This window comes from Coloeus monedula, assembly GCF_965178545.1.
Source record: "Coloeus monedula genome assembly, chromosome: 1".
Lineage (NCBI taxonomy): Eukaryota > Metazoa > Chordata > Aves > Passeriformes > Corvidae > Coloeus > Coloeus monedula.
The window spans coordinates 53,890,881-53,915,809 of NC_138781.1; the positions used below are offsets into that span (position 1 = coordinate 53,890,881).

Genomic DNA, 24,929 nt, shown 5'->3' on the forward strand with positions numbered 1-24,929 from the left:
AATTCATCATGGCAACCATCACATTTAAGTAGCACAAATCATGCTGTAAGAGTCAGCGGGATTCAGCAATGGGGCCATGGTTTGTGATTTCTTTTGCTGCTCTGGCAGAGCCCTGCTGTGGGGACTTGAGCAAGTTATTTCTGCCCAGAATTGCAAAGGCCTTTAGACATCTAACTCGGTTTGAAAGCCTGCCCGCTCACCCCAGTCTGCCTTTTGCACATTTTTTCTGCCCTTGATTGCCTCAGCCCTCTGATGTACATCTGCAGCAGCTAGGGAAATGAGGTCTGGTCTTGGCAGGGCTTCACAGGAGGGCAGTCCTGGTTTTGCCTAGGTGTGTCACTCTGGCAGAAAGGGCTCCATCCCTGAGCATTAGGTCCTTGAAAATCTCAGTGGAAAAAGTGGTGTGGCTCATGTATGCCTCCTATCCAAATACTGTGGACAAATCCAAGTATATACAAATTGCTGTAGCTGCGCTTAAATCGGTGTCAGCACAGTTCTGAGTGCTGAGTGTGTGGCATGTGCATGTGTATGCCTGAACCAGGCACAGGCAGGGTGTGTCTCAGGGCCCGTGCCCACGCTTGGCTCAGCAGCACTGAGACTGTGGTACCAGCTGGAGGCCTCACCAAGCCTGGAGCCTGCCGGTGCCAGACACTGCTCAAACGGGAGAAGGGATGCACCTGACATGGGCACAAGGTCACAAGGTGCACCCTGCAGCTGCGGGGCCACATACATCGGGCTGTTCGTGCTGTCTGGAGCTACCTGAGCCTTCTCATGTGCAGGTAGGACTAGAGATAGGTTCATGCTGTTAACCTTCAGATCTGGCAGCAGAGTTCTGCCACCATGCCTCTCCTGGCTGCACGTGCTGCTGCTCACCTGGTGATCCCCAACCCACTGGCTGACTCGGCAGAGCCTGAGCTGCTCCAGCTAAGCTTGAAGAGCTTGAAGGTTTGGAAGTAAGGTGCTGGACAGGATGTCAAAAGTATAGATAACCATCCTGTTTTGTTGATTCTGCTGTGGGGTAGTAATCACCAATACAGGGGCAACTGGCATAGATAAAGGCAGTAAAGGCTTGAATTGCCCTAGCAAGACTTATCCAGATAACATCCGCCATCTTGTCCAATGGCACAGGACAGCCTGTTATCCAAGCCTTGCTTCCCAATGCACTGAAATTTTAGAGGAACTGCAGTGTTAAGAGATGGAAGTGTTTCTAGATGTTTGGTTTGTTTCCTCAAGGGCTAGGTAACTCTATGTGAGTTCTAGTCATGCCAGATTGAGCAGAGCTTCAAAAAACTTTTCCACAACACATGGTGCACACAGTTCATGGTATAGATTTCATTACTCCCCTATGAATAGGGTGTGTATACAAGCACATATGCATGTGTTTTGAAAAAGGTAAGTATGAGTTTGTGTATATTCTGCTCTTTCTGTCACATAAGGATAGCTTTGTCATCTTTTGGGGAATTATGAGATGTGATTTACTTCAAAATCAACTGTAGGTGAATCAGCGTTACAAAGTGATGTGTTACATAGCATGTATGAAGTGGTAAATGCAAACAAAATCTGTGTCTAAATATGTGATATAGCTTTAGAGCAGAAATTTCAATGTCGTGCACAATAGTCAGCATTTGATGTTATTTTTCTGCATTTCTGTAGCAAAGTCCTGCAGTTATTAGTGTAAAATGTGGCTGCCAGTGAAAGCGTTCTTAGGCCCCAATGTTTTCTGACTGAATTTATGAACAGAACCTGAGCTGCTATGAATAAATAAGTGAAAAGCTACTTAGACAATCATTATTGACCCACCCAGAAGGGATGACTGAAATGATTTTGGCACGGGTGCTCTTATTTTCAAGTGATATGTGCCACTTAGAATTCAGCATGGTTAAATTTTCATGATGCATACACCAAAAGGCAAGGTGTTAAACCATCTGACGCTCTGCCTTATTTATAACACCTATCCATCCTTCCTCTCCCCCCCACCTCCTCTCTTACAGTTAATAGAAAGATTCATGATTCTTCATGGTTGTCTATCTAGCGTCTGACAGTACTGACTGCACTGCTAAAGCAAGTCACTATCTATAATTGATATCCTTCTATGGAATAGGGTACTGGCTGCAATTGAAGGGTTTTGCTGAAAGCTCTTAAATCCTGACAAGTTCTGCCCTTGTTCTGGTTGTCGCTGAGCTGCACTGCTGAGATCCCAGGGTTATTTGAAGTTGATGCAAAAGGGGTGCGTGTGTTGCACATTAGCAAGACACAAAGTTGGCAAGCCACGTTAGAGCTGCCACTGCATTCACCAGCCAGGTAGTCTTATTTACAGTGCATCGCACTCTTGAAAAGGCTGGTTACATTACTGTTTGAAATGTGTATTATAGGTTTCTTTCTTTCCCTTTTTTCTTCTCCTCAAAAAATTAAAAAAAGATCTTATTTATTTTAAAGCCTCAGTTTGCTGCTGGGGTCTTTATCATTCAGCGTTTTAATTAATTTCTCTGCCCAGCGAGATATTATAATTGGGCTTAGCTGAGCTCAAGTTTGTTTTAAATATGCGAGCGCCTAGAAGCTAATAAGATATTGTATATATTTATAAATCTGCTTTTTGTTGCAGTTTGTCCTTTTTTTTCCCCCAGAAATCAGTTTAAGAATAAAATATTGCAAAAGGGTTAGATGCTAAAGATAAACGTTTGTTTAAGAAAATTATCCTTCAAGGAAATGACTGAATTTATTGTTAAATATTAATACAATGGCAATCAGAAAAACGCAGCGCTGCCTATTTCTCATCCCCCTTGCTGCGTAGCCTTGATGATAATTATTTTTTATTCAAAAACATGCTTGAAGAACTGTAGAGCTATTTTTTTATTAGTGTTTTCTCCTTAATTGTACAGCAGTAAAATTCTCTCATTGTTGTTACATTTGATTAGACAAGATCAAAAAGCCCTAAACTGACAGCAATGGCTTACATTCAGGATTCCATTTGCTGAGGTCTTCCTGCCTGTTTGCAAAGCCGTGGTGACTGGAGCACTCCCCTGGCAATCCCTGGGGATTGTACTACTCCTTGCGGCTCCCTTCTTGCACCAGAGGGCAGCTGTTTTTGTTTTTCAGGTACCCACGTGTGCCCAAGGCATTGCAGTGCACTGAGGGTACCCAAAAGAACCATAATTTCTGTAATTCTGAGACTGGAGTTTCTTAATGTTCTTGCTCTCTGTTCCTACAGAAAAGGGTGGACTCAACCCTGACCGACAGAATTTGGCCAGCCATCTGTGGAGACTTACATAAACCCCAAACTGTGCCCACAGCCAGCCTCTGCTCAGGTTTTACAGCATCTGTGAAGTGCTGCCACACCTTAATCAATCCTGTGCAGCTCAAAACACTTAAGATCATCAGGAGGTGGGGAACACAGCACTCTGAAGGATTAGTCCTCTTTACAGTGGCTGATTTTGGATGCCCAGAAATAAGGACACTTAAAGTCAATAGATTTGAAAGTCTCATTTCCTCTGCTTCTGTGGTGTCTTTAGCCTTTGGCTTCTTCCTCAGCTCCTCTCCTGCAGGAGAGCCATAGGTAAGGACTGGAGAGAGCTTCACCACTGTTCTCTAAACAGAGATCCAACTGCAATAGGAGGATAAGCCAGATTAAAGCAGTTCCCCTGAGTGTCAGCTACAGTGCAGCAGACCTGTTAGTGACCCTGAGAGTTGCACATTGCCCACCACTTGCAAGAGGGGAAACTGCCCTGTAAGCAAGGAGCCCCAAGCTGCCAAAGCCAAGCAGGTGCTGGGTGCAGTTGTGAGTAGGCATCTGCGCTGTGGAGGCATTTGCTCACATCAGGCCCAACAAGTAGATTATCCTTCATGCATTAGTGGTTTCTTTTCTCTAGGTCCTGCAGGTGTGCTTGAAAACTGGTTGTGGTGCAGATGAAATCCCAGCTTTGTGAAGCAAGTCCCTTACAATCCCAAAGAGGTGTAATCACACATCCCAGTTTGCATGCTTTTCGAAATATGTTCAGGGATTTACTTAGTTTTTAATTCTTCTTTGCAGAGGCAGTTTTCAGTGCATTTTCATTATAGTTTATTTGGCTCTAGCACAGTAACACAGAGAAGCCTCAGCCCATTCACAGGCTCATTGTGCATGGCAGTGACAGCTACTGCCCTGAAAGGTTCAGGAATGTTTCCTTTAAATTGCAAAGAGTAAGGACTAGATAAGAACATGAAATCCATTATAGTAATAATTTTTTTCCTGACAAAAGGAGAATGTTTTATGTACAGCAGCAAAGGGGGTTTTGTTGGAGGTTTTATTCTGTTTCACCTTGGTTTATTTTTTACTCACTTGCATCTGGACCCTAGCTCATACTTGGAGAAGCAGTGCTGTGGACAAAAGAAATCAGTTCTTAAAGTGAGACAAGCCCAAGGCTTGGGACAACTTGGAGAAGGCAGGGAGTTGTTTCAGTGGCAAGCAAGTGCCATGGGAAGGCTTTTTTCTGTTTGTCCATCTCCGCAATGTATTTGATCTTTGTAGCTATGGGGGTACTACAAGGGAAAGGAAGAAGACGAAGAGAAAGGAAGAAGAGCTTATAGCAAATAATCATAAGAAACATCTGTACAGAAGTTTTTAGATTTTGAAATCTCTTCCTCATTACCTGTTTAAAGGCTGAGTTCTAATTAAGACACCGCCTTACTGTGCTGGATTATAAGCTGCTGAACCCATCCTTTTGAACTGTGCCAGAATCGTTGAATTGTTCATAGGCCAGCAATTTATTAGATGGCATAGCAAAGCTGGTAAGCAGATCTGTGCCCTTGAGAGCATGTTCATTCTCTCTTGGTTTCTGTCTGGGTACCTAACACAGGCTTGTTTAAATTAAGCAAGTCTTTAACCCCTATCAAAGGTATCCATGTAAGTGCTGTTGGGTTTTAAGGTTAAGTAACCACAGACAGACCTCACTGCTCTTCAGGAGCCCCCAGGCTCTGGCACAGCCCCTGCTTGTGCTTCTCAGCACATCCTTGTTCTGCGTCAGTCACCGTGATGCCCTTTGCCTCCCAGCAGTGTTAAAAGTCATCAGTGCTGCCTTGTGAAGAGATCATACTCACTCTGGGCTTGACCCAAAGGCCAGCTGTGCTTTGGCTCAGGTCCTCTTAAGCACTCCACTACACAAGTGCATCAGCAGTCTCCCTGCCTAGAGTCTGGCTTTTGATGAATCACAGAGGAGAAGGGGGAAAAAATAATGTGGGGATTTCTTTTTTGATAGAGAAAGGTTTACAACAAAATAAATCCACCCTAATCTGTGAAGTATTAAGAGGGGATTTAGAGAGAGAAATGTAATAATTTTTTTATTTTAATTCCTCTGTAATTAGCATTTCTTTCACAGCATTAGGAAAACTTGTTGTTAGTCTGCTGATGCTACGGCTTCTGTTCGTATGAGTTACCAAAGTCATTGTCTTTGAATTGGTATCCCTGAAAGGGGTTGCTAAACTATGACATGTCCTTTAAATAACACTTGTTTTTCACTATTGTAGGTAGAGACAAGCAGTGCTCCCCCTGTGCCCTGGGAAGTTACTCTACCCACTCCACCCATAATAAGTGGGCACTTGGGTGGAAAGGGCTGTGCAGGGTTTGACTTTGGTCCGTGCTTTTAATCACACAGCACTATTCAAGTAGTTTGTGGATATACATACTTACTTGAGAGTAAGCATGCCTGAGAGTTCAGGTGGTGAACTCTTCCAAGTTACTGATATTTTATAGGTGACTTCCAGTTTTGGGGAGAAATGTAGAATAAAAAGCTGCCAGCCTAGTCCCAGGGGAGCCCATGCTGACTGAATGACAAACACATAGGCAAGAGTAAAGCTGCAAACTGAGTTGATTCTTCAGCTCCTGAGTCTTGTTGGCACATCATGGAGAAGAGAGAAAAGGGAAGTCCCTGCCTGCCTTTATTTTGGTGCCTCAGAGCTGCAAGGGGGGCTGGGCTTGTGCATGGACTTCAGGTACCTTTCAGTCCTGACCAAAGGACCAGGACAAAGCAGACTGACCTGGGAAGAGCTGTTCTTTCTGTGCAGTTTTTTCATGCCTTGCTGTTGTTAAGTGATTTGATGTTACATAGCTTGTGTTATTAGGGTGAGCCAGTGGAAGATCTGTCTTATGTGTTTGGTGTGGTATGTCTCTGCACTGCTTTTGTCACCCATATTCTACCTAAAAATCTACTCATAGTAAACCAATCCTCGGAAGAATAGAAATCTGTGAGTGCTGGCTCAGCTGCATGTGGAAGTGTTTTTTCTGAGACAGAAGTGGCAGATCAGCATGTGCAAATGGAGGCAGAGACAGGCAAGTTAAATACAGGCATGAGTGAAGTTTCTGCATTTGGGTTTGAGAGGGCTGGGCTGCATGGATTCATTTTTGCAGTCTCTATTGTTTGTGTAACCTCTTAATAGAAAGAAAAAGAAAAAAGAAAAGCTGATGAGCCTTTTATCATGGGGAAACAAATCTAGCGTTTTCCCTTGCTTAAACTTTAGTGTGAGCGTGACTTTTCTTCAAGGTGTCGAGTACCTAATCTGTAAAATGAATGGGTGGTGGTTTTGTCAGGAGTGGGTCCTCTGGTGGCTTGCATTGTAGGTATGAGGTCTGCATATACCATTCTTATGTGTATCACAGGGCTGAGATGCCGCAGTTCTTCGTGAGATAAAATAGTCAAGCTGAAAATGAAACAAAGCTCCAACTGTATCCCTCCTTGTGTTTAGCAGAGATAAACTACAGTGGAGTCTCAGTGCTGCTCCGTTTGGCTTCTGGCAGCAGCTTTAATTGGTAAAATGCAGATTTTTTTTTTGATCAAGAGAGGATTATTCTTGTTATCAGTCTGGAGCATCTTATTTCAAGATGAAAAGGCTTCGCTGAATTACAGATGCCAACATTTTTACAAAGCACTTTGGCGATTGACATCTCAAAGAGAAAGTATGATTTATTAGCCTATAATGGCTAACACTCAGCACTGGGCTAGGTCCCACTGATTTGTGAAATTGCTTAATATGAATTGCCTTTTTGTGCAATTCAAGCCCCAGGTTTTTCAAATAAACTTAGAATATAAAGTGTATGAAACATTACATACCTGAAAAGGGAGAAGGGTAATGGGACTGTGTTGCTAAAAAGAAAAGAAAGGCAAAAGGAAGAAAAGGATAAAGAAAGAAAGAGAGAATGAAAGAAAAAGAGAAGGAAAAGAGACAGAAAAAATAGAAAGACCTATTTCTAAATCCGTCTTGGTGGTGCTTTTTTACAGTAGTTTGGTTGAAATGTTGGCAGGGTAAAGATTAATAACAAGCCTTGTCGCTATCAGTACTTGCTTGTCGATTCTCTGTAACAGGGCTGTCTGTTCAGCATGGAAATTATTGATTAAATAAAAATTGCTATTAGATTGTGATGTGATCCATAATCACAAACAATGGTGGACATTCTTCTTTCAGATCCCAAGCCATGCATCAAGTTTTTCCTTGCAGCAATTTATATTGTGCTGACACTCGCACCCATTAGGCTTTTATCCTCTCCTACATGTGCCAAGAAAGCACGAAAAGAAAGAACAGCAGCAGCACAGCAGCAGGTAGGCACTCACTAAATTTTCAGAGAGAAGCACAATACAGACAAGTGTGTCCTTTGCTTCTGGTTAGCACCTTACCTCAGCAGCGATTCCTGCCAGATAAGGGCAACACACCTTGAATGCATCCAGGGAGGTCCAGTATAGTTTGCATGGGGGAGGGTTGTGGTGTATTATTTTAGGATTCTGTAGCATGAAGGACAAGTGTCTTTCCTGTATTTATTGAGCTCTGATGCTTCCTAATTTGAGGAATCCAGGATTGGAGCACATCACTTAGAACTGCATTACTTTAGGCTGAATTAATTAAAAAGATAATATCTCACTCTTCACAGCACATGTGAGCATGGTACCAACTTTCTTTCTCCTGTGAAAGCCTTTGTCTAAAACTAAAGGAAACTTAGTGAAAAAAAATTTTGAGAGTTTGGCTACTTATAGGAGCTTCTCCGTCCCTTTGTTTCAGAATACCTTAAACAACATATGTATGTCAGAACTGATCAAGCCCACCTGGCCTGGCTGCTAGGGAGAGGCATTCCTGTAGCTCTGGTCTGTTCATTGCAGAGTGTTTTGCCAGTTACCAGCATCAGGCAGGATGTTCTGTACCTCTGTGCAAGAGCTGAGAGTAGAGAATCTTAATACACTGTGATTATGCAGTGGTTTTGTTGTTTTTGTTAGTGTAAGTTTTCTTAAAGTGAAATGAAGGCTTTTTCCTTTAAACTGTTATCAGTGCTAATTATTGAGCAATGTATTGTACAATTTCTCTATCTCACTACCATTGGGGTAGTGTTTACATTTCTTTATTGTGCCTATATTATTGGTAATATCACCTCAGATAACCAAGAAAACCCCGCCATTTGCCACATTATACTCAGCTTTAAAGTGTTTAACAGTGAGCTTACCTTACTCCATTATGCAGGGCAAGTGTGAAGTTTTCATGCTTGGCCGCTGTCATTTAAATGAAGAGACCACTTCATTTTGCAAAGTCAGAGTGTGTGCCTTGCACTCCTCCCTCCAGTGCAGCCACTCTCTCCGCATGGATCAGAGCCAAGGGATTACCAGCCAGGAAATTAATTGCCAAGGGGATTCTGACACTTCTGGTTAGTAAAAAAGCCTGAACAAAGAAGTGTGTTTTATGTGACGTTCTGAAGGTGCCAGGCTCCAGTTCTGATAAGTTTTTGGATGAGGAAGAGTTACAGAGATACAGGACTGCCCTCTGGTTTGCTGCTGCAGATTTCTGTGGTTGACTGCCAGCACAAGTCTGTCCCATTCAGATGATGCCACAGTGGTATATAGGGGAAGATAGGAATCTTTGAGATAAACCAGACTATTTAGGATTGATTTTTAGTTACCAAAAGCCCTTGTAAGTTCACTGGAAGTCAATTAAAGTTAGTGTGTGGAATGCAGGGGCAGAAAAAAAATTTGCCTTGGCTCTCCTTTAAGTGTGTTAGGCGATACTCCCATGTTCTGCTAAGAAGTCCTGCACAGTTTTCATTGCAACAGCTCAAACATACATCCTTAGATACAACACAGGACTGTTTATGGCATGTATGAGAGGATAGAAAAATGTTATCCCATGGCAAAAAAAGATGAAAGAAGGTAATGCTGCTGCCGCTGCCTGAAATGTCAAGTGTTACTAACTGCTAAAATGGGACAGAGACTTTTGCTAGCCCTGAATTTGCTAGGATGTGACAGGGATGACCAAGCCTAGCATGGATGTAGAAGGGAAATTTTGAGTGGAAGTCTGGTAAAAAAACCCAAGGGGGGGGTCTTAGAGCAGAAATAAACTGTTGCATGTGCCGAAGCTTGTTAGACGTGTTTCTTGGAGGTGTTAGGAGGAAGAGCCCAAATTACTTCCTCCAATCCAGTTGTGATGTCGTGGCTTTAACACACTGCTGCTTCTGTCAGATACTGAGGCTGGATTAATTCTATCACGATCTCCTCTGTGAGGAAATACATGTTAAAACATTTATTGCCTAGTAAAGATTTTGGCATTGCTTATCACTGCCAGCATTTTTCTTTGTAGTTGCTGTGAAAAGTGTTCTGTGTTTTTAAGTCACTATATTCCCAGTTTTTGTAGGGGTTTTTAGTGCCTTTCATTGCTAAACATGGATCAGGCACTATCTCTAATCTGAACTGCAGCTTTCATAGTTTATATATAAGGAGACACTAAGTGCATTTATTGAAAAAAAAGCTGTTATTCAATAGTCTATTTCTGCAGACAAAGCACTGGTATTTTTATCATATGAACAATTTGTATGTGTCCATGTGGTAAGCATAAGGGCTCTCTTTACAAAAAATTAGAAAGATTTACTGATTGATTTACACAGGAAGATCCTGCTGAGGAATATATTTTCTTTCATTTTAAGTGGATCAGTGTTGGCTGTGCTGTAATTATAAAGTACTAAATGTAGAATAAGGTGCATGGTTTTACAAAATCTGGCCCAAGGTTAAACTAAAGGAGGTGCATGTTTTTCAGCAAGTCCTGTCTACATGCTTAGTGCTAGTGCCCATATGCTTAATGCACCCTGAAAAGCAGATCCCATTTAAATATCTGACTTATACATTGCTCTTTATCCCCTTTAGGAACAAAGGATATTCAGTAAAAGAGGCAGTAGTTTAACTTTTTCTTAAGGGATCGAGTATTTTACTAGTCTTTCTGCATAGATAGATGACCCATTGTACCACTCCTTGAGTTTGGAAGAATTCAAAATCTTGTTAAAATGGTACTTTTTAGTTTTTCCTTATTTTCTCTTGCTATAGCCTTTAGTAGGTTTCTAAGTTGGTTCATGGGATTAAGCAGTTTGTCTCTGCTAATAAAAAATTGTATAAAGCTGCTGTAATATACAGTTACATTGTAACTCAAAGAGCCTGTTGATTCTAAACTGGTTCCAGTATATTTCCAAAGCCATGCACTGAAAGGCAGTGTAAATTTTAACAGATTTTTGTCATTACAGCCTTACAATTTTTATAAAACAGCTCTGTCTTTATGCATTCATTTGGAGCACCAGCTGTTGGGATATTTTGCTAGGTACTTTTTTTCCTCCATTTTTTTTCTTCTCTAGGTATCTTTACTCTTGAGCTTTTATTTCTTGGCTCCACCACTCTGGCCTCTGCTGTGGAATGTAAAGATTATGAATCTCTTCCAATTTTATTTTCTTGTGAACATGCTCTATGTTAAAGGAGAATATTATTACTTTTAGCATGGTTTGAACCCACAGCTCAATAACTAACTGTAAGAGTTGCTAAAGCCCCACTCCTGCAGAGAGCTCAGTGGTTTGGACCCAGTCAAATTTAATGGGCTCCAGGCTGCCATAAGAGCTCATGTCAGCAGAGCAGCTCACAGAACCAGGATCAGTGCATCTTGGCCAGGAGCAATGGCTGGAATTTATCAAAGCCAAACAATACGGGGGGAGAACAGTTAATTTCAGGTTTAATATATACAGCAGGTCTGATTTCCATTGAAGTCAGATGAGTTATGGTGGCAGGAAGGAGGCTATAGTTTTTTGTCTTCTGCAGAAATGTGGGAAAACATCCAAAGTATTTAGTTCTGCCTCGTGTGTGCTGGTGTGCTTCTGTCAAAAGCAGGAACAGTATTTTCATTCTTCATACTATTTGCAAATAAGATGAAATACCTTATAGTAATGCCTCTTTATGATTACTTCCTTCTCATGTGTGCTGGCAGGAGTCCTCTGTGGTCTGTCTTTGCCAGTGAGAAAAATCCAGAAATAGAATATATGCTTTTAAGTGTGCTACACTAATATCTGTAGCAGTGCTAAGTGTCGAGCTGTTTTAAGTTTTTCAATTTTTTTTTAAGCTAAGTCCTGTATGTTTTTGTTAAAGATTGTACGCAGCTGTATGTGAGTTCAGATTTGTAAAGAAGAGTAAGCCATTGCTCGCCTTGGGTACTGCCTGTGAGGGAGATTTTTAACATGGTTTTCCTGGAAATTCTCCAGCAGTTGCACGTAAAATCAATTTTTATCCTTAAATGCAAAGATCATGAAGCAGAAAATTTTGTAGTTGAGCCTCAGGTGGTTTTCTCTCCTTCCATATTCAGCCACTCCTAGAAGGTATCAGGCAGTACATTTCCTAGGCAACATTCACTGGCAGTCTTAGAAGCAGTGAAGGGCAGATGTTTGGCCAGTCTTTACCCTCTTCCCCATACAACTGTAGGAAGACCTCTCCCCCGTTTGTGCACTACTGCTTTGACTAGTTTGAGAGAGGAATGTCTAATGGAGTTGACAGGAATGTGGAGCTCTTTGCAATGTGAATTTCCTCTCTTGTGAGCTTATGACTTGAACAGGCATTGCACCTCCTTGCAATCATGCTGTAGAGGTGTTTCCTGAAGGCAGGAGTCCTTCCTGCAGCTCAAGCTGTAGAACTCCTGCCTGTAGCCACTTCTCAGAAAGCCTGTGGGGAGAGCTTGGGTGCATGTGTGATGGAGAAGAATGAGAGAAAAGCAGGCAGACCAGGCTGAAGACCATCAGTGCAGAGCCAGGATTTGAGGAAAGACCACCGTCATTGGCAATTGCACTGTAAAGACCAACATTACAGTTTCACCACACAGTCAGCAGTGGGTCTTAAACCCTTCAGCAAATGGCCTTTGTCAACTTTCTTCTTCCAGCTGTGGTCTTTTGAGCCAAGTTTGAATTCTCTATCACTGGTGCACACTTCACCTGTCTTTTTTCTCCTCTGCTTTTCTTCTTGCTACTCTGTCTCTGGTCTCTTGGTTTATGCTGCAGGCACCAAATTACCCTGTATTTTTTTCATATGACCTTTACACAGAAGACAGGTGAAATGTAGGTGTAATTGGGGGACCTAAATGTGAAGAGCATTAAAAAAACAAAGTAGAAGTGAGCCAAACACATATATATAAGATTATTTTTGTAAAAGTGAATTCTGTGCATTGCTGAAGTCTTGGTAAAGTTGAAAGTTGTAATGGAGTTGTACCTGTGATGTTGCCTTTTAAAAAGGAAAAACTCTACAGCAAAAGGCTTTTGCGCAGTTAGCACAGCAGTTCAGATGCTCAGAGCAGCTCTCAGCTTGTGTGTCTCAAACACATACAGTTTACACCAAGAAAAATCCTGGAGCAAGTGGAAGTTGGAGGAGAGTTTGCCAGCACCCATGCAGTGGTGTGGAGCATGTAACACAGCCTGCAGGAGCTGTGCAGGGAGTGCTGCAGTGGAGGCAGCCAGGAGGGCAACTGGGAGAGCTGGGAAGCACTGCAGACAGCAGACAGGTAGGAAAAAGTGGTTGGGAGAAATACCAGGAGTGCTCAGCTTGTGGTTGGCCCCTTGTACCCTTCCAGGAGCAATTTAAGAGCACTTCTTCCCTTCTTCTCCCTTTAGGAGCTCCTTCATCCCAGTGCCCCAAGAACTCGTCATCCTCATGAAACCCTTTTGCATCTCTCCCTGCTTCAGCAGATCTCAGGAGAGTAGGGCTTCTCCTTGGAGAGCAGAGTTTTAACCAAAACATCCCTCTTTGAGAGCAATTGACTTGAGCATTTGGCTTCTGGTTTCTGCTACCAGTTCCTTCTCTGCTGCAGCCTCCTCACAAAAATGCAATTAGCCTGCCCTTGGGCAAGTCACAGATTGGGCAGATGGTTGAAGAGAGAGGTGGAGCTTTTTTTTTTTGTAACATTGCTAAAATGGGGAAGCTGTGATACTGTGCTTGAACCAAGGCACATGTGACACAGAGCATCACTGCTGGTGGAGATGGTAAAGCCCAGTTATCATGGCAGCATGTATTGAAAAATTACCTCTCGACAGCTGGAAAAAGAAAAAGAGTAAAAAAAAGCTGGAATTCCTGTACCATACCAGCTTCTCCTATTAGCGTCCCAGCTAGAAATACAAGAATGCAAATTTCAAGAAAAACAAGGCACTTGATTTTTGACAGAGTTACGGAAGAGAACATCAGAGAAGAAACAAACCTTAGAGTCATCAAGGCACCTTTCCTACCACTGTAAAATTGGAATGATTAATGTCCACAACATTTATGTTGATGTCCTGGTAGAATCTCATTTATTAGATTTTCAGGTTTAGCAAATAAAGATGCAATTTCTACCCATTGCTTTATAGTTGCATGCTCTGATACAGGAAATCAAGGGAGAGCTGTAAAACATTGCCCTTGATGGCGCTGCATTTTGCTGCTAACAGACTTAACTGTACTGTATACGTGAATATATGTATATTAAATGAAACAAGAACAAGATGTGATCCTATTGGGAAAGAATCCCTCAATATCCCGTAAGTTCCATTCACTCCACAGAATATCCTGGAGCCTACCAAAAAGCTGTCCAAAACCTGGAAACAGATCCAGGCTGAGGGAGTTTGTTCCCAGCCTGACGAGCAAGCTGTGTTTGCCCTGTTGGCATTCTGTCACATCCATACTGGATAACTACTGTATCAGAGATTAAAAGAAGGTCATGCTGTATTATGAACCACTGTCTTTATTTTTAGGATTAGATAACTTTTCTCTTTTTTTCCCCCCCACTGATTCTCTTTATGTCCTAAGGGCAGGTCCTTTCTCTTGGGTCAGGAATGTAATAAGGCAGGTTTTCCTCTCTCCAGGATATTGTGTCTGTCTCACTGTGTTTAAATTGCCACAGAAAGCTCTTCTGAGCAAAATACAGTATTTTCTTTGTACAAGAGCCAATGATTGACGTATCCATGGGGACTTCTCTGTCTTTAGCATTTAAACATACAAGTTGGATATGTTTAACCTATTGATAGGCAATGAAGGATTTACTGCAAGAGAACAAAAGGAAAAGCAGAAAGAAAATACTTTTTTTTTAACTGGGGGATTTAGAAATTTTATTGCTGTCGTTAGGGCAGCGAGATGAAAAACAATAACGAGACCTATATTTTCAGCTGAAAGAGAGAGGTGAAAAGCAAACAGTCCTGGTGAGCTGTGTCCTTTGAATTAGTATATTCCTATTTATTAGTAGTACAGTAGTACAGACTTCCCCAGTCCCATATGTAAAAAGTCATTTGATTCACCATGGTTAAACAGCATTTGAGGCAAAAAGATGATTTCTGCTCAGCATACAGTAAACTCCACAAAATGCAGAAGTTCATTAGTTATTATTAGTTTGATTTCTCTTGGCCTTGTGCATTCCTTTCTTCTGAATTTGTATGCCCCATGAAACAGGGACAGTGTCTGTCCATATGTTGCACTGAACCCCAGATCTTTTCTAAATTTTTAAATATGACTGTAAACCCAGTCTTCTCCCAGTGGCGGCTGTGCTGGTCCAGGAAAGCTGTTGACCCCAACTGTTTGTTGCAACATCTCCGAGGTTCCTTTCAGTCTACCATTTATTTGGGCATGCCCTCTCAGACCCTGGAGTCCTCCTTTCTTACTGTTTCCATCCTCTCTTCCAGCTGTTGGTTTCCATGCTGCCCTTCTCCTGTGCCTGTCATCCCTGTCCTTCTATGTACACTGGCTATCTCAAGTTATAAATCATCACAATTTTTCAGTTGACTTAGGCTTCTAGTTTTGATCCCTCCCTTTCTTCACTGATTTGCTATTGCCAGTTCTCAAGGGACGAAATGGGTATCCAGGACAGCACAGTAATATATGAGCTTCAAGCATGAATTCGGCTGGAGTGCTGACTGGAGTCTCTTTTTATAATTAAGTATTAACAGTCATGGACACAGAATTCAAATGTTAAGTTTGTAAAATAGGTAAGTTACATTTCCTATTTTCCACGTACTGCACTCATTTTTGAAATAACCATTTTTTAATTGAAACTTTCTTTATGTAGTGATTTTTTTTTCTTAATGAGTAAAACATTTTTAGTCACACTGAAGTTACAAATATTTGCAGTATATATATAACTGTGCTCATGAACAATTGTCACTCATGAACAAGTGACTACTTTTAGTAGAAATCAAAGATCTAAATACTTCTATGAATGTGGCCTTTAGATTTCCTGGGCCTTAAGTCTCTGCCTTTACTGTGGCCATGCTTTTATCGTGGTTTTGGCTGGGATAGAGTTAATTTTCTTCCTAGTAGCTGGTACATTCTGTGTTTTGGATTCAGTATGAGAATAAGGTTGATAACATAAGGTTTTAGTAGTTGCTGAGCAGTGCCTACTCTAAGTCAAGGACTTTTCAGTTTCCCATGCTCTTCCAGGGAGCAGGTGCACAAGAAGCTGGGAGGGTACGCAGCCGGGAGCCGCTGAGCCAGACTGACCAAAGGGATATTCCATACCACAGAACGTTATGCTTAGGATATAAACCGGGGGAATTTGGCTGGGATGCACCGATTGCTGCTCAGGGGCGGTCTGGGCATCAGTGAGCAGGTGGTGACCAAGGGTATTGTGCATCACTTGTTTCTATTGGCTATTATTCATGTCCCTGTTCTTATCCCCCTTTTCATCATTATCATTATTAGAGCTATTATAGTTTTTGTTTTGGATTTTAAACTTTTCTTATCTCAAGCCATGTATTTTACCTTTATCCAATTCACCCCATCTTGCTGGCAGGGGCTGTTGGGAATGAACATGGTAGGTAGTTGCTGGCTAGTTTTACACTGCTACAAGTATTAAAACGTCATTCCTCTCACATGTAACCCAAAAATACCTGATTATGAAATGTGGCATGCCACTAGTCTTCATTTAGGTTTATAATCATGACAATATCTAGGGGGAGCAAGGGGCTTTGTTTGTTAATAGTGGAAAATGTTGAAAATTAAGTGTAGAGATGGAGTGACAAGATCAAACACTGTGAGGTGAGAAGTGCAGTGCACAAACAATTTAGTGTATTCATTATACACAGAGGAAATTGCTGTGCAGTGCTTTTAAGATCCAGCTGATCTTAACTGTGTGTATTCCATTTCAGCAAAGGTGTCAAGACTGTGGAGGCACTGACCTTCTTTAGGGCCAAATCAGCAAATTGTATAAATTGTCATGTTGCTAATCAGCGTTAGCAGAGACCTGTCACAACAGCATTTCTTAAATCTTCCATAAAGTATGAAAGACAGCCGCAAGAACTCTAATAGAATAACAAGAAATGCATCCAAAGGAAAGGAAGCAGGATTGGAGATAGTTATCTGAGCTTCTCAACAGGCATGTGCCTATGTGGAAGTACAGAGTTCTTCATGTATAGCTATAGCTTCAACGGCTTTAGGAACTGCAACCAGCTTAAGCATTTATGCCACCATAAGGGCTTAAAGCAGCTTAAGTGCTTCTTCTGTCTCAGGAACTAAAAAGGCTTAAGTACTTATGCCACCCTAAGGACACGGGGTCAAAAGTGTACTTTCAACTTGAGCAGCAGGGAGGAGACATTGGTCTCTTGGGGCTGTTAACCTGGTTATGCCTGCAAATGATCTTTAGTAAGGAAAGGGCAGAGGGATCTGTACCTATTTTCCATCAGATAAGAGGAAATTAAAATGCGTGCATTGTTCTAACAGAGAGTCACAGAGGTTAGAGAGAGACTCGATTGCAGTGATTGGAATGTGTCCGAGAAGTCTGCTGGCAATTTCACTCCATGGAGATGCATCTTTTTTCCTCCTCACAATGAGATTTCTATTGTCACAGGAGATTTCCTGGCTCACCAGGACCTCCTTTATATCCTGACTTTTTTACGATGCTTTTGTCTGTTCATCTTGCTGTGGATCATGGAGTCAACCTTTATCAAGATGCTAATGTGATGGTAGGGAGGCCTGTCTGATGTCATCTCTCGGTTGTCTGACTACCTAAAATGGTAACAAGGAGCAGTGATGAGTCGCATATTGCATCCCTGGGGAGCAGGCAAGCTTGGGGACTTGCTTAGATTCTGCCCTGTCAGTATTCTGAACACTGATACTCTTTTTGCAGTCACTTGGCTATCTCAGGAAGCTGTGTAGGTCAAGAACCTCAGAATTATGCACACCACTCATGAACAAGTGACTACTTTTAGTAGAAATCAAAGATCTAAATACTTCTATGAATGTGGCCTTTAGATTTCCTGGGCCTTAAGTCTCTGCCTTTACTGTGGCTATCTAGAAGATAGTCTTTTCTGACGTTTGTTGTTAGGAGAGGTACATTCACAGGCATGAGGTACTCAGAGGCTTTGGTAATAGTCTCAAGTCTAAAGGGAGTGAGAGATCTGTACTTACACCTAAGTGGTGACAGGGAAGTTTGAATTCTGTTGCACCAAGTCTGGTGAACTCTGGTGTACCTCACATTATTCTGATCAAGAAGGTTGAAGTTGTACTAGGGCAGGTGAAGAGGCTTAGAGAGCCACTGATGGACTAATACAGTCCTCAAAGTAGCAATGGGGAACCTAGGAACAAAATGACAAATGGGACTCAGGGACTTCCCCACCTCAAGTCAAAGCAAGTTAAGGGGGGAATGAGGACTTGGTCATTGTAGAGAAGACCAGAAGGAACTAGTTTGTTTAATCCAGCAAATGAGAGGAGAGTGCCGTCTGCCAGTTAGTTAGGGTGGGGAAGGGAGAGAACTAAACACTCTGCAGGGAAGCAGAGCTGTTTAAGCTAAAGGATAGTGTTGGCACGAGAACAAATGAATATAACTTGGCTGTGAATAAATCGAAGCTAGAAATTAGTTGCTAACCCGCAGAAGAGTGAGTTCCTAGAAGCGCCTTCCACTGGGAACAGAGGGGGCTGATCACCAATGTACTTAGAAGATGAAGCTCTGTTCATGACCAGGATTATGTGCAGTGGGGCTTGCCGTAGCGAGGGGATGGGTTTGATGACCAGGAACCTTTTTCTAACTGTATGTAAGCTTAAGCTTAAGTTTCCCTATGCAAAACACAGAAATAAAAGTGCTCCCTGCAGGACTTGCAGGTCAGGGACAGCTAATCCCCTTCCAAACCACCTTCAGAGCTATCCAGTCTGGTACTGCCAGACACAGCCTCTGCACATTTCCTCTCTGCAGCCTGTGGGCTCCACAGCTCTCTTGTGCAGCTGCGGGATGAGCTGTGTTTAGCAGCTGTTCCACTTCAATGCCTCTGCACCTTTTGCACTTTGTCCCCCATGCATCAAATGCAGCAACTCTGCTGGCTTGAGGGACTTTTTGTGGCAGTACAGTACAGAGGGAGATTTGTGCTAGAAGATGGTTTAAACACTGCTTCTGCTTGATGTCAGTGGTGAGATCTAGTGAGAAGTTATTTAGAACCTCCTTTTAAAATTTTTAAAATACAGGGAAATAACTGTGAGAAAATAAAAGTCTGAAATTGTCATTGTATAACTGAAAGTAAATCTAATTTTGGCAATGGTGATATGCCTTCCGCTCTGCCACTAACTTACCACATTATACCAATACAGCATGGTCTCTTCCCAGTTTTCTCCTCCACTCTAGGATAGTATGTCTAGGTTAGAAAACAGAAACGTGAGACTCTCCCAGAGTATTCTGCTCTTGCCACCAAATAGCTCTTGACTTTCAGATGCAATCTCAATTGCAGCGACATTCTTTTTCTGATGTTCCTAACTTTTTCCATTGGTATGGAGAGGCTTTTCCTCCTGCTGTTTGACTACTGTGAGAGCACATTTGGCCTTTGTTTATGTATTGAATAGCTAACGGGTACCATGCAGTCAGCTAGTATGTGTATATTCTCCTTTCTTCTAAAAACCCTCGTGGAGGAGGGAAATGGAACACTAAGATTACTGCAGATCCTACCTCCAGTGTCACCTCACCTCATCTGCTACAATATGAAGTAACACGTGTGGTGGTTATGGATTATATGAGAACATGCATGATTTAGGGTGTTCCCTTTTTCAGTAGTATTTCTTACTATGTAAGCATTTATGCTTCCAGGATACTGCGGATTGAGTTTCCCATTACCTCTGTTTTTTGAGCTTGCCCAGTAGAGATGACAGCCAAACTTCAGCCTTGATTTCAATTAATCTGGTGGGGTTTTATGCTCTGGAATTCAAAGGCAGGTCATTCTGAGACCAAAATCAGTATTTAGGTCAGCTCCCTCTGTTCGTTTTAGGGTATTTTGGAACTGGATGATAATAATAACATTTTTAAAGAAAAGAAAATGAGCCAGGACAAACAGAGGTTTGGTAATGAGCATTGAAGTAGCATGAAAGTGACTGGTATCTTACAAATGACCCCTGTTTAGCAGCTTTTTGGAGCTGTGTGCAACGGGAGATAGCTTGTAGAATTCCGGCTTTTAATGGGGGCTTTTTTTTCAGGTCAGGAATTCTTAATAATTCTGAGCTGGTGCTTCAGAGCCTTATGCTAGCAAACCCGACACTAGGGAGTAATATCATTGGCTTTCATGCGCCTATTTACTGTAATAAGGATTATGGACATAAGTAAAACTTGCAGGTTTGGGCCCACGAAATTAAAAGAAAAGCCTTTTCACACCCTGAAACTGCATCAAAATTCAATTTCACCAGGAAAAAAAAATCCTTCTGATCTAGTCCCTGGAATGTGACATTTCATGGGTGTAATAAGGTTACAAACAGATTATAAATTGAAACCCTATAAATCCTTATTGTACTGAACCAAAGCTTCTGCTTTGCATAATACTCTTATTCCTGACTGTTCTTTGTTTTACAAGCTCAAAACTGTTCATTTCCTCTCATAATAGAGACCAGGGAGCCAAAAACACCATGTAAAATCCAAAGGTAATTATCTGAGTCAAAGAACCTGAATGCCAGAGTTAACAAACTTCTGAACTTTTCTAAATGGTATTGTTTGCACAGTGAGACCTCCCTCTTCTTTAAACATGTCGCAAAAATTGCATTCTTTCTGCCAAATGGTAATGGTGAAAAATCCCAGTGTATATTTAGTTCCTGGATTGTATTTGTGTAGTTCTGCCTATATGTCCATAGGAGATGACTGACATCATAACTTGAGCAAGTGAGGGTGTTTGAATCTCGGATTACAAACACTGTGAATCTCCTTACCTGAGAGCACTGCTGGTGCTGATTTTACGTCTAGCAAGTTTCTTTCTCCAGACCAACCTTTCAGTATTTGGACATGTTTGTGCGTCTGCTAAAATATCACCCCATTGCAAAAAGCAATTAAGCAGCTCACCTGTGAACCAAATAAATTACCCAGTTTAGCAGATCACAGGCTCATTTCTTCTAGGCTTTCCCTAAAAGTGAGGATCCTCAGAGGGATTGAATGAGAATGGGTTGGATTTGCAGGTGAGCTCTCAGGGGCCACTTGGAGCATCAGAGCAATCAGGGAAAACAACACAAAGAGGGGTTTGATTGTAGGAAGAGGAGAGAATCTAGGAAAGGACTGATAGGATAAGAGAGCAGGGCAAATGTGCATGGAGGGCCACAGTTGTGAGAGACCAGAGGATGATCACACGATATTTGACAGGTAAGCCAGTGATGGAGAGAGGCAAATGATAAAGTCACCACTCTCGGCAAGCTTTGTCAGCTGCTGCAGTGAGCCTGGGCTGGGGAGGGAGTGAGGAAAGGACTTTTAGGCCCATGAGAAAGGTCAGTTTTAGCGGATGCTCCTGCTGTTAAAGGCTAGAGGTCTGGAGCACAGGGAGCAAGCTCATTTGTGGGGACAAAGAGAAAAAACTGTCCTATAGAGATTTTCTCTGAAAGAGCCTCCATGATGCCTGAGTGTCCACATGGGAAGAGGTAAAAGGAGGTGCTGTTGTGAAGTGAGTGATCCAGCCTTGAGGTTTTTGTATCAAATGGAAAGCCTGTGTCACACGCTCAAGTTTCATCCTCTTCGTGGCTGTGTAGGTTTAACCACATAACTCAAAGTCTGTAAAGTTTACAGAGAGATTTGGTCATTAATTACTTGAATGCATTGAATTTTGTCCTGTTATTTCTTTCTCTTTCAAGAGCACACATTACCCTCATTGTACCCTTTTGATGCCATTTCACAGCACAGGGCATGTGTACGCTTCTGGCACAGGTGTGTGTATTACGAATGGCTACAGACCTGCACCAGAAACATAAACTCTTGCAGATTTCAAGTCGTATGTTGCCCAGCACCTCTGCTCTGTTCATGCATCCTGTGCCCCATAACAACTTTTAAGAAATGGCAGTAAGGTTTCAGAAAATGAGCTATCATCTTTTATAGACAAGGGATGTCTGTTTCCCATGGTGATGGAGCATAATTTTGAACATACTTGATTTTATGTGGCTTTCTGTTTGAATTCAAGACTTTAGAAAAGACTGGGATTACCTTCTTTGTGTTCCAGTATGAACTACTGAGTTTCTGTACAGCTGGCATTTTCTGTGGGCCCATTCTGGAACAGATACAGATTTTTTCCCTGTGCTGTGATCAAATAAAAACTGGAAAGATTTTTTGGTGGTACTTTAGTGGGAATAATATCATTCGCTGTGTAATGCAGCCATCTAGTGGCACATTGATGGAAGTGTGGAATGGTTTCTCCAAGAGAGTCTGGGAGGATGAGTCAGGTAGCTCCTGTTGGAAAAAAACTTCTAAAGTCCATGTACAGTTTTCTTTTCTGTTGTTTTCTAAAGCTGTGAAAAAAAATTCAAACATTAAACCTTAAAAAAAACCCCAACAATTTTGAGGCTGGCCCTGCTTCACCTGCCTATTTCCAATAAACACAGAGAATTAAATCCATTTTGAAATGCTTTTCTGAACTAGATCTTAGTGAAAGAAACAGAACAAGCTACTTTTGTGGAAGAATACAAAGTACACATCCCTGTCCTGCTTCTGGATACACTCACGTGGATGACACTGACCATAGCAAGACGTGCCTGCAAGTCAGCAGGGCTGGGGCAGCTGTCACTCCCACACACATTCAGACAGAGCCAGACTTGGCAGTGGCAAAAACTGGCTTGATGTATGCTCCAGTACTCAGAGTTTCCTTTCACAGTGTGTAGGGGTTTATTTTCCATGCCGTGACCTGTACATTTACTGAACCAAATACATTTACTGAAAGAAAACATGGGTAATGAAGTGAGTTAAAATTTGGGATGGAAACTTGGTTTAGCAGTTTTGTTGATTTTTCAGGTTGGAGGATATGTTTCTAAAGGTCTGATTTTGTAAACCTTGTTTATGTTGAGCAGTACTTAAGAACGCTTCCCTGCTCTGCAAAAGCAGTATCCAATGTGAATCACACAAGTGGAGCCGTGCATGAGATTATCCAGGATCCATTTATCAACTTGTATCCCTGAGGCCTGATCCAAAGCCTGTTGATCTCAGTAGAAACAAAATTCCTAGGCCTTAGTGGACTTCCAGTAGGATCTATAATTTGAACCCTGTGGTCACTCGGGAGTGCAGATGATCTTATTCTTTCAGTACCACAAGGAACTGGTTCACACCTGAATCTCTGGTGCTCTTCCAATGTGAAATTACAATAAGGCTGCAGCTGATGTTGTATTTCTGTTAATCTGTAATCTCTGTTCTACCTGAACAGCACATCAACAATGACCACATACACGGTGAGAAGAAAGAGTTCGTGTGCCGATGGCTGGACTGTTCCCGGGAGCAGAAACCTTTCAAAGCCCAATATATGCTGGTGGTCCACATGAGGAGACATACAGGGGAAAAGCCACACAAATGCACTGTGAGTAAAGGGGCCTGAGTTCCAGGCTTGCACAGGGAAGCTGGGGCTGTTCAGAGAACAAACAGAGCAGGACAAGTGCTGCATTCACTGAGCTCTTGTCTGTCAGACGCTTGTGGAGAAGAGACTGCCATGTCTGCTTCATTATACAGCACAACCAGATCACAAAGGCTTTAGGAGAGGGATTCCCTGGATGATTTGACCCACTTCCTCAAGTTAAAAGTACAAAGAAGCCCCAAAAGGCATTATTATACAGGACTCAGTTTGCTTAATTATTTAAAAGCACTTTCTCTTACAGAGCTGGATATTACTTCTGGCCACCAGCCTCCTGATGGCTTTGCAATGGATTTTGGTCTTAGTTGAAGGACACAAATACTGTGCTCTCCTGTAAGAGAAGATTTACATAATGCTGGAAGCATTTTAGCTTGAGCTGTGGTGGAGTTTGCCTGGGTAAAATTAAAACCCTCCAAATCAAAACTACATTGGACAAGGTTATGAAGGTTTTGAAAATTTCTAAGCTTTTATAAGTCCACTTTTACTGTTTCCTGCAAGTCCAAAGGGTAAAATTAAACCAGACTTATTTCTTTCCTGCAGTTTGAAGGTTGTACAAAGGCCTACTCCAGACTAGAAAACTTGAAAACGCACTTGAGATCTCACACTGGAGAGAAACCATACGTGTGCGAACATGAAGGCTGCAACAAAGCTTTCTCCAATGCATCTGACAGGGCCAAGCACCAAAACAGGACTCATTCCAATGAGGTAAGTAAGCACAGCTTCAAAAGATTAATATAATTCATTGTTGAACAGACTTACAGTGTGGTCATAGCAATGTATTACAGAGGACAGGCACAGCAACCCTCAGCAACCTGAAAGGAATGTAAGTTCTGGATGGCTCTTACCAGCACAGTATGTCATACAGACCTGGCATTTTATTACATGTAGAAGAGTTTTGAATGAGGGACTCTAATGGAAACACATGCTTTAACGAGGGACAGATCCTGTTTTCCCTGTAGAGCTGGGATCATTTTTCCCTCTGGAGCGGGAAGGGCTTGTTGAGTGCCTGGAGCCATCCCCATGCCTGTGTTGGCACCAGGCATCTGCTGGGATGCAGCTTCCCCAGCATACTTTGGGGTGCGGCAGACAGCCACAGTCTGCACATTTGAAGTCAGAGGTTGCCTTTTAAGTTCTGAGTTATGCCTTTTTCTTCTTCTCTAGGCTCTTTCAGTCTTTCTTTCCATCCTGAACAGACCTCATGGACTAGGGATGCAGCAGAGGAAATACGACCTTTCTCAAGGAAACCAGCTGTGGCAGTCACAGCCGTTTCCCAAACTCTCAGTGTAACATCTCATTATTACTGTGTTTCCTGTTACTGCTGCCTCCTTTTTCAGGAATCACACCATCTTCTTGCATTGTCCATGTTTTATTGCCCCATTTCAAGTTGCATGGAGTCACATCATCTCAATCTCACATCTCAGAGTCCACTCTCTCCTCCTTGACATGTCGCTATACACCTTCACCTCTAGCCTAAACCTGGAAGGGCGGGACATACCACAGCAGCTATATCCATTTCCATACAGCTTGTATCTTTCTCTGGCTGTCGGGTCTGTTGCAGGCACTCACTAGGGCTGGCAGATCTCCAGAGAGCATTTGTCTTCTTCCAGTCCCTGGTCACTGCAGCATCTCTTCAGTCACAAGGGGAACAGAGGGCATTGCACATCTCAGAGTTTCCTCATCCCTGCTGTGTGTGTTTTCAGCAGCCCAACTAATAATGGCACTGAAGCCCTGCAGTGATTTTGTGAATGGTCACTAAGGTAGAAGGAAGTTCACCAAGTCTTGCCAATAGCTGCCTGAGCTTTTTTTTTTTTCCATTCACTGTCTGAACCAATCTGTATGTTGCCTAGCTGATGAG

At 42.2% G+C, this 24,929-nt stretch overlaps 1 protein-coding gene across 2 annotated transcripts in view; it reads left to right on the forward strand.

Annotated features, from left to right (window-relative positions):
• Positions 1-24,929, forward strand: part of GLI3 (GLI family zinc finger 3) — a gene marked incomplete at both ends in the record, with an annotated part of 187,785 nt that overhangs the window by 153,335 nt on the left and 9,521 nt on the right. For both annotated transcript variants that reach the window (XM_082276657.1, XM_082276656.1), the window contains 2 exons: positions 22,874-23,023; positions 23,615-23,779. In XM_082276657.1, coding sequence (XP_082132783.1) covers positions 22,874-23,023; positions 23,615-23,779 — 315 coding nt within the window. The remainder of the gene's footprint in view (positions 1-22,873; positions 23,024-23,614; positions 23,780-24,929) is intronic.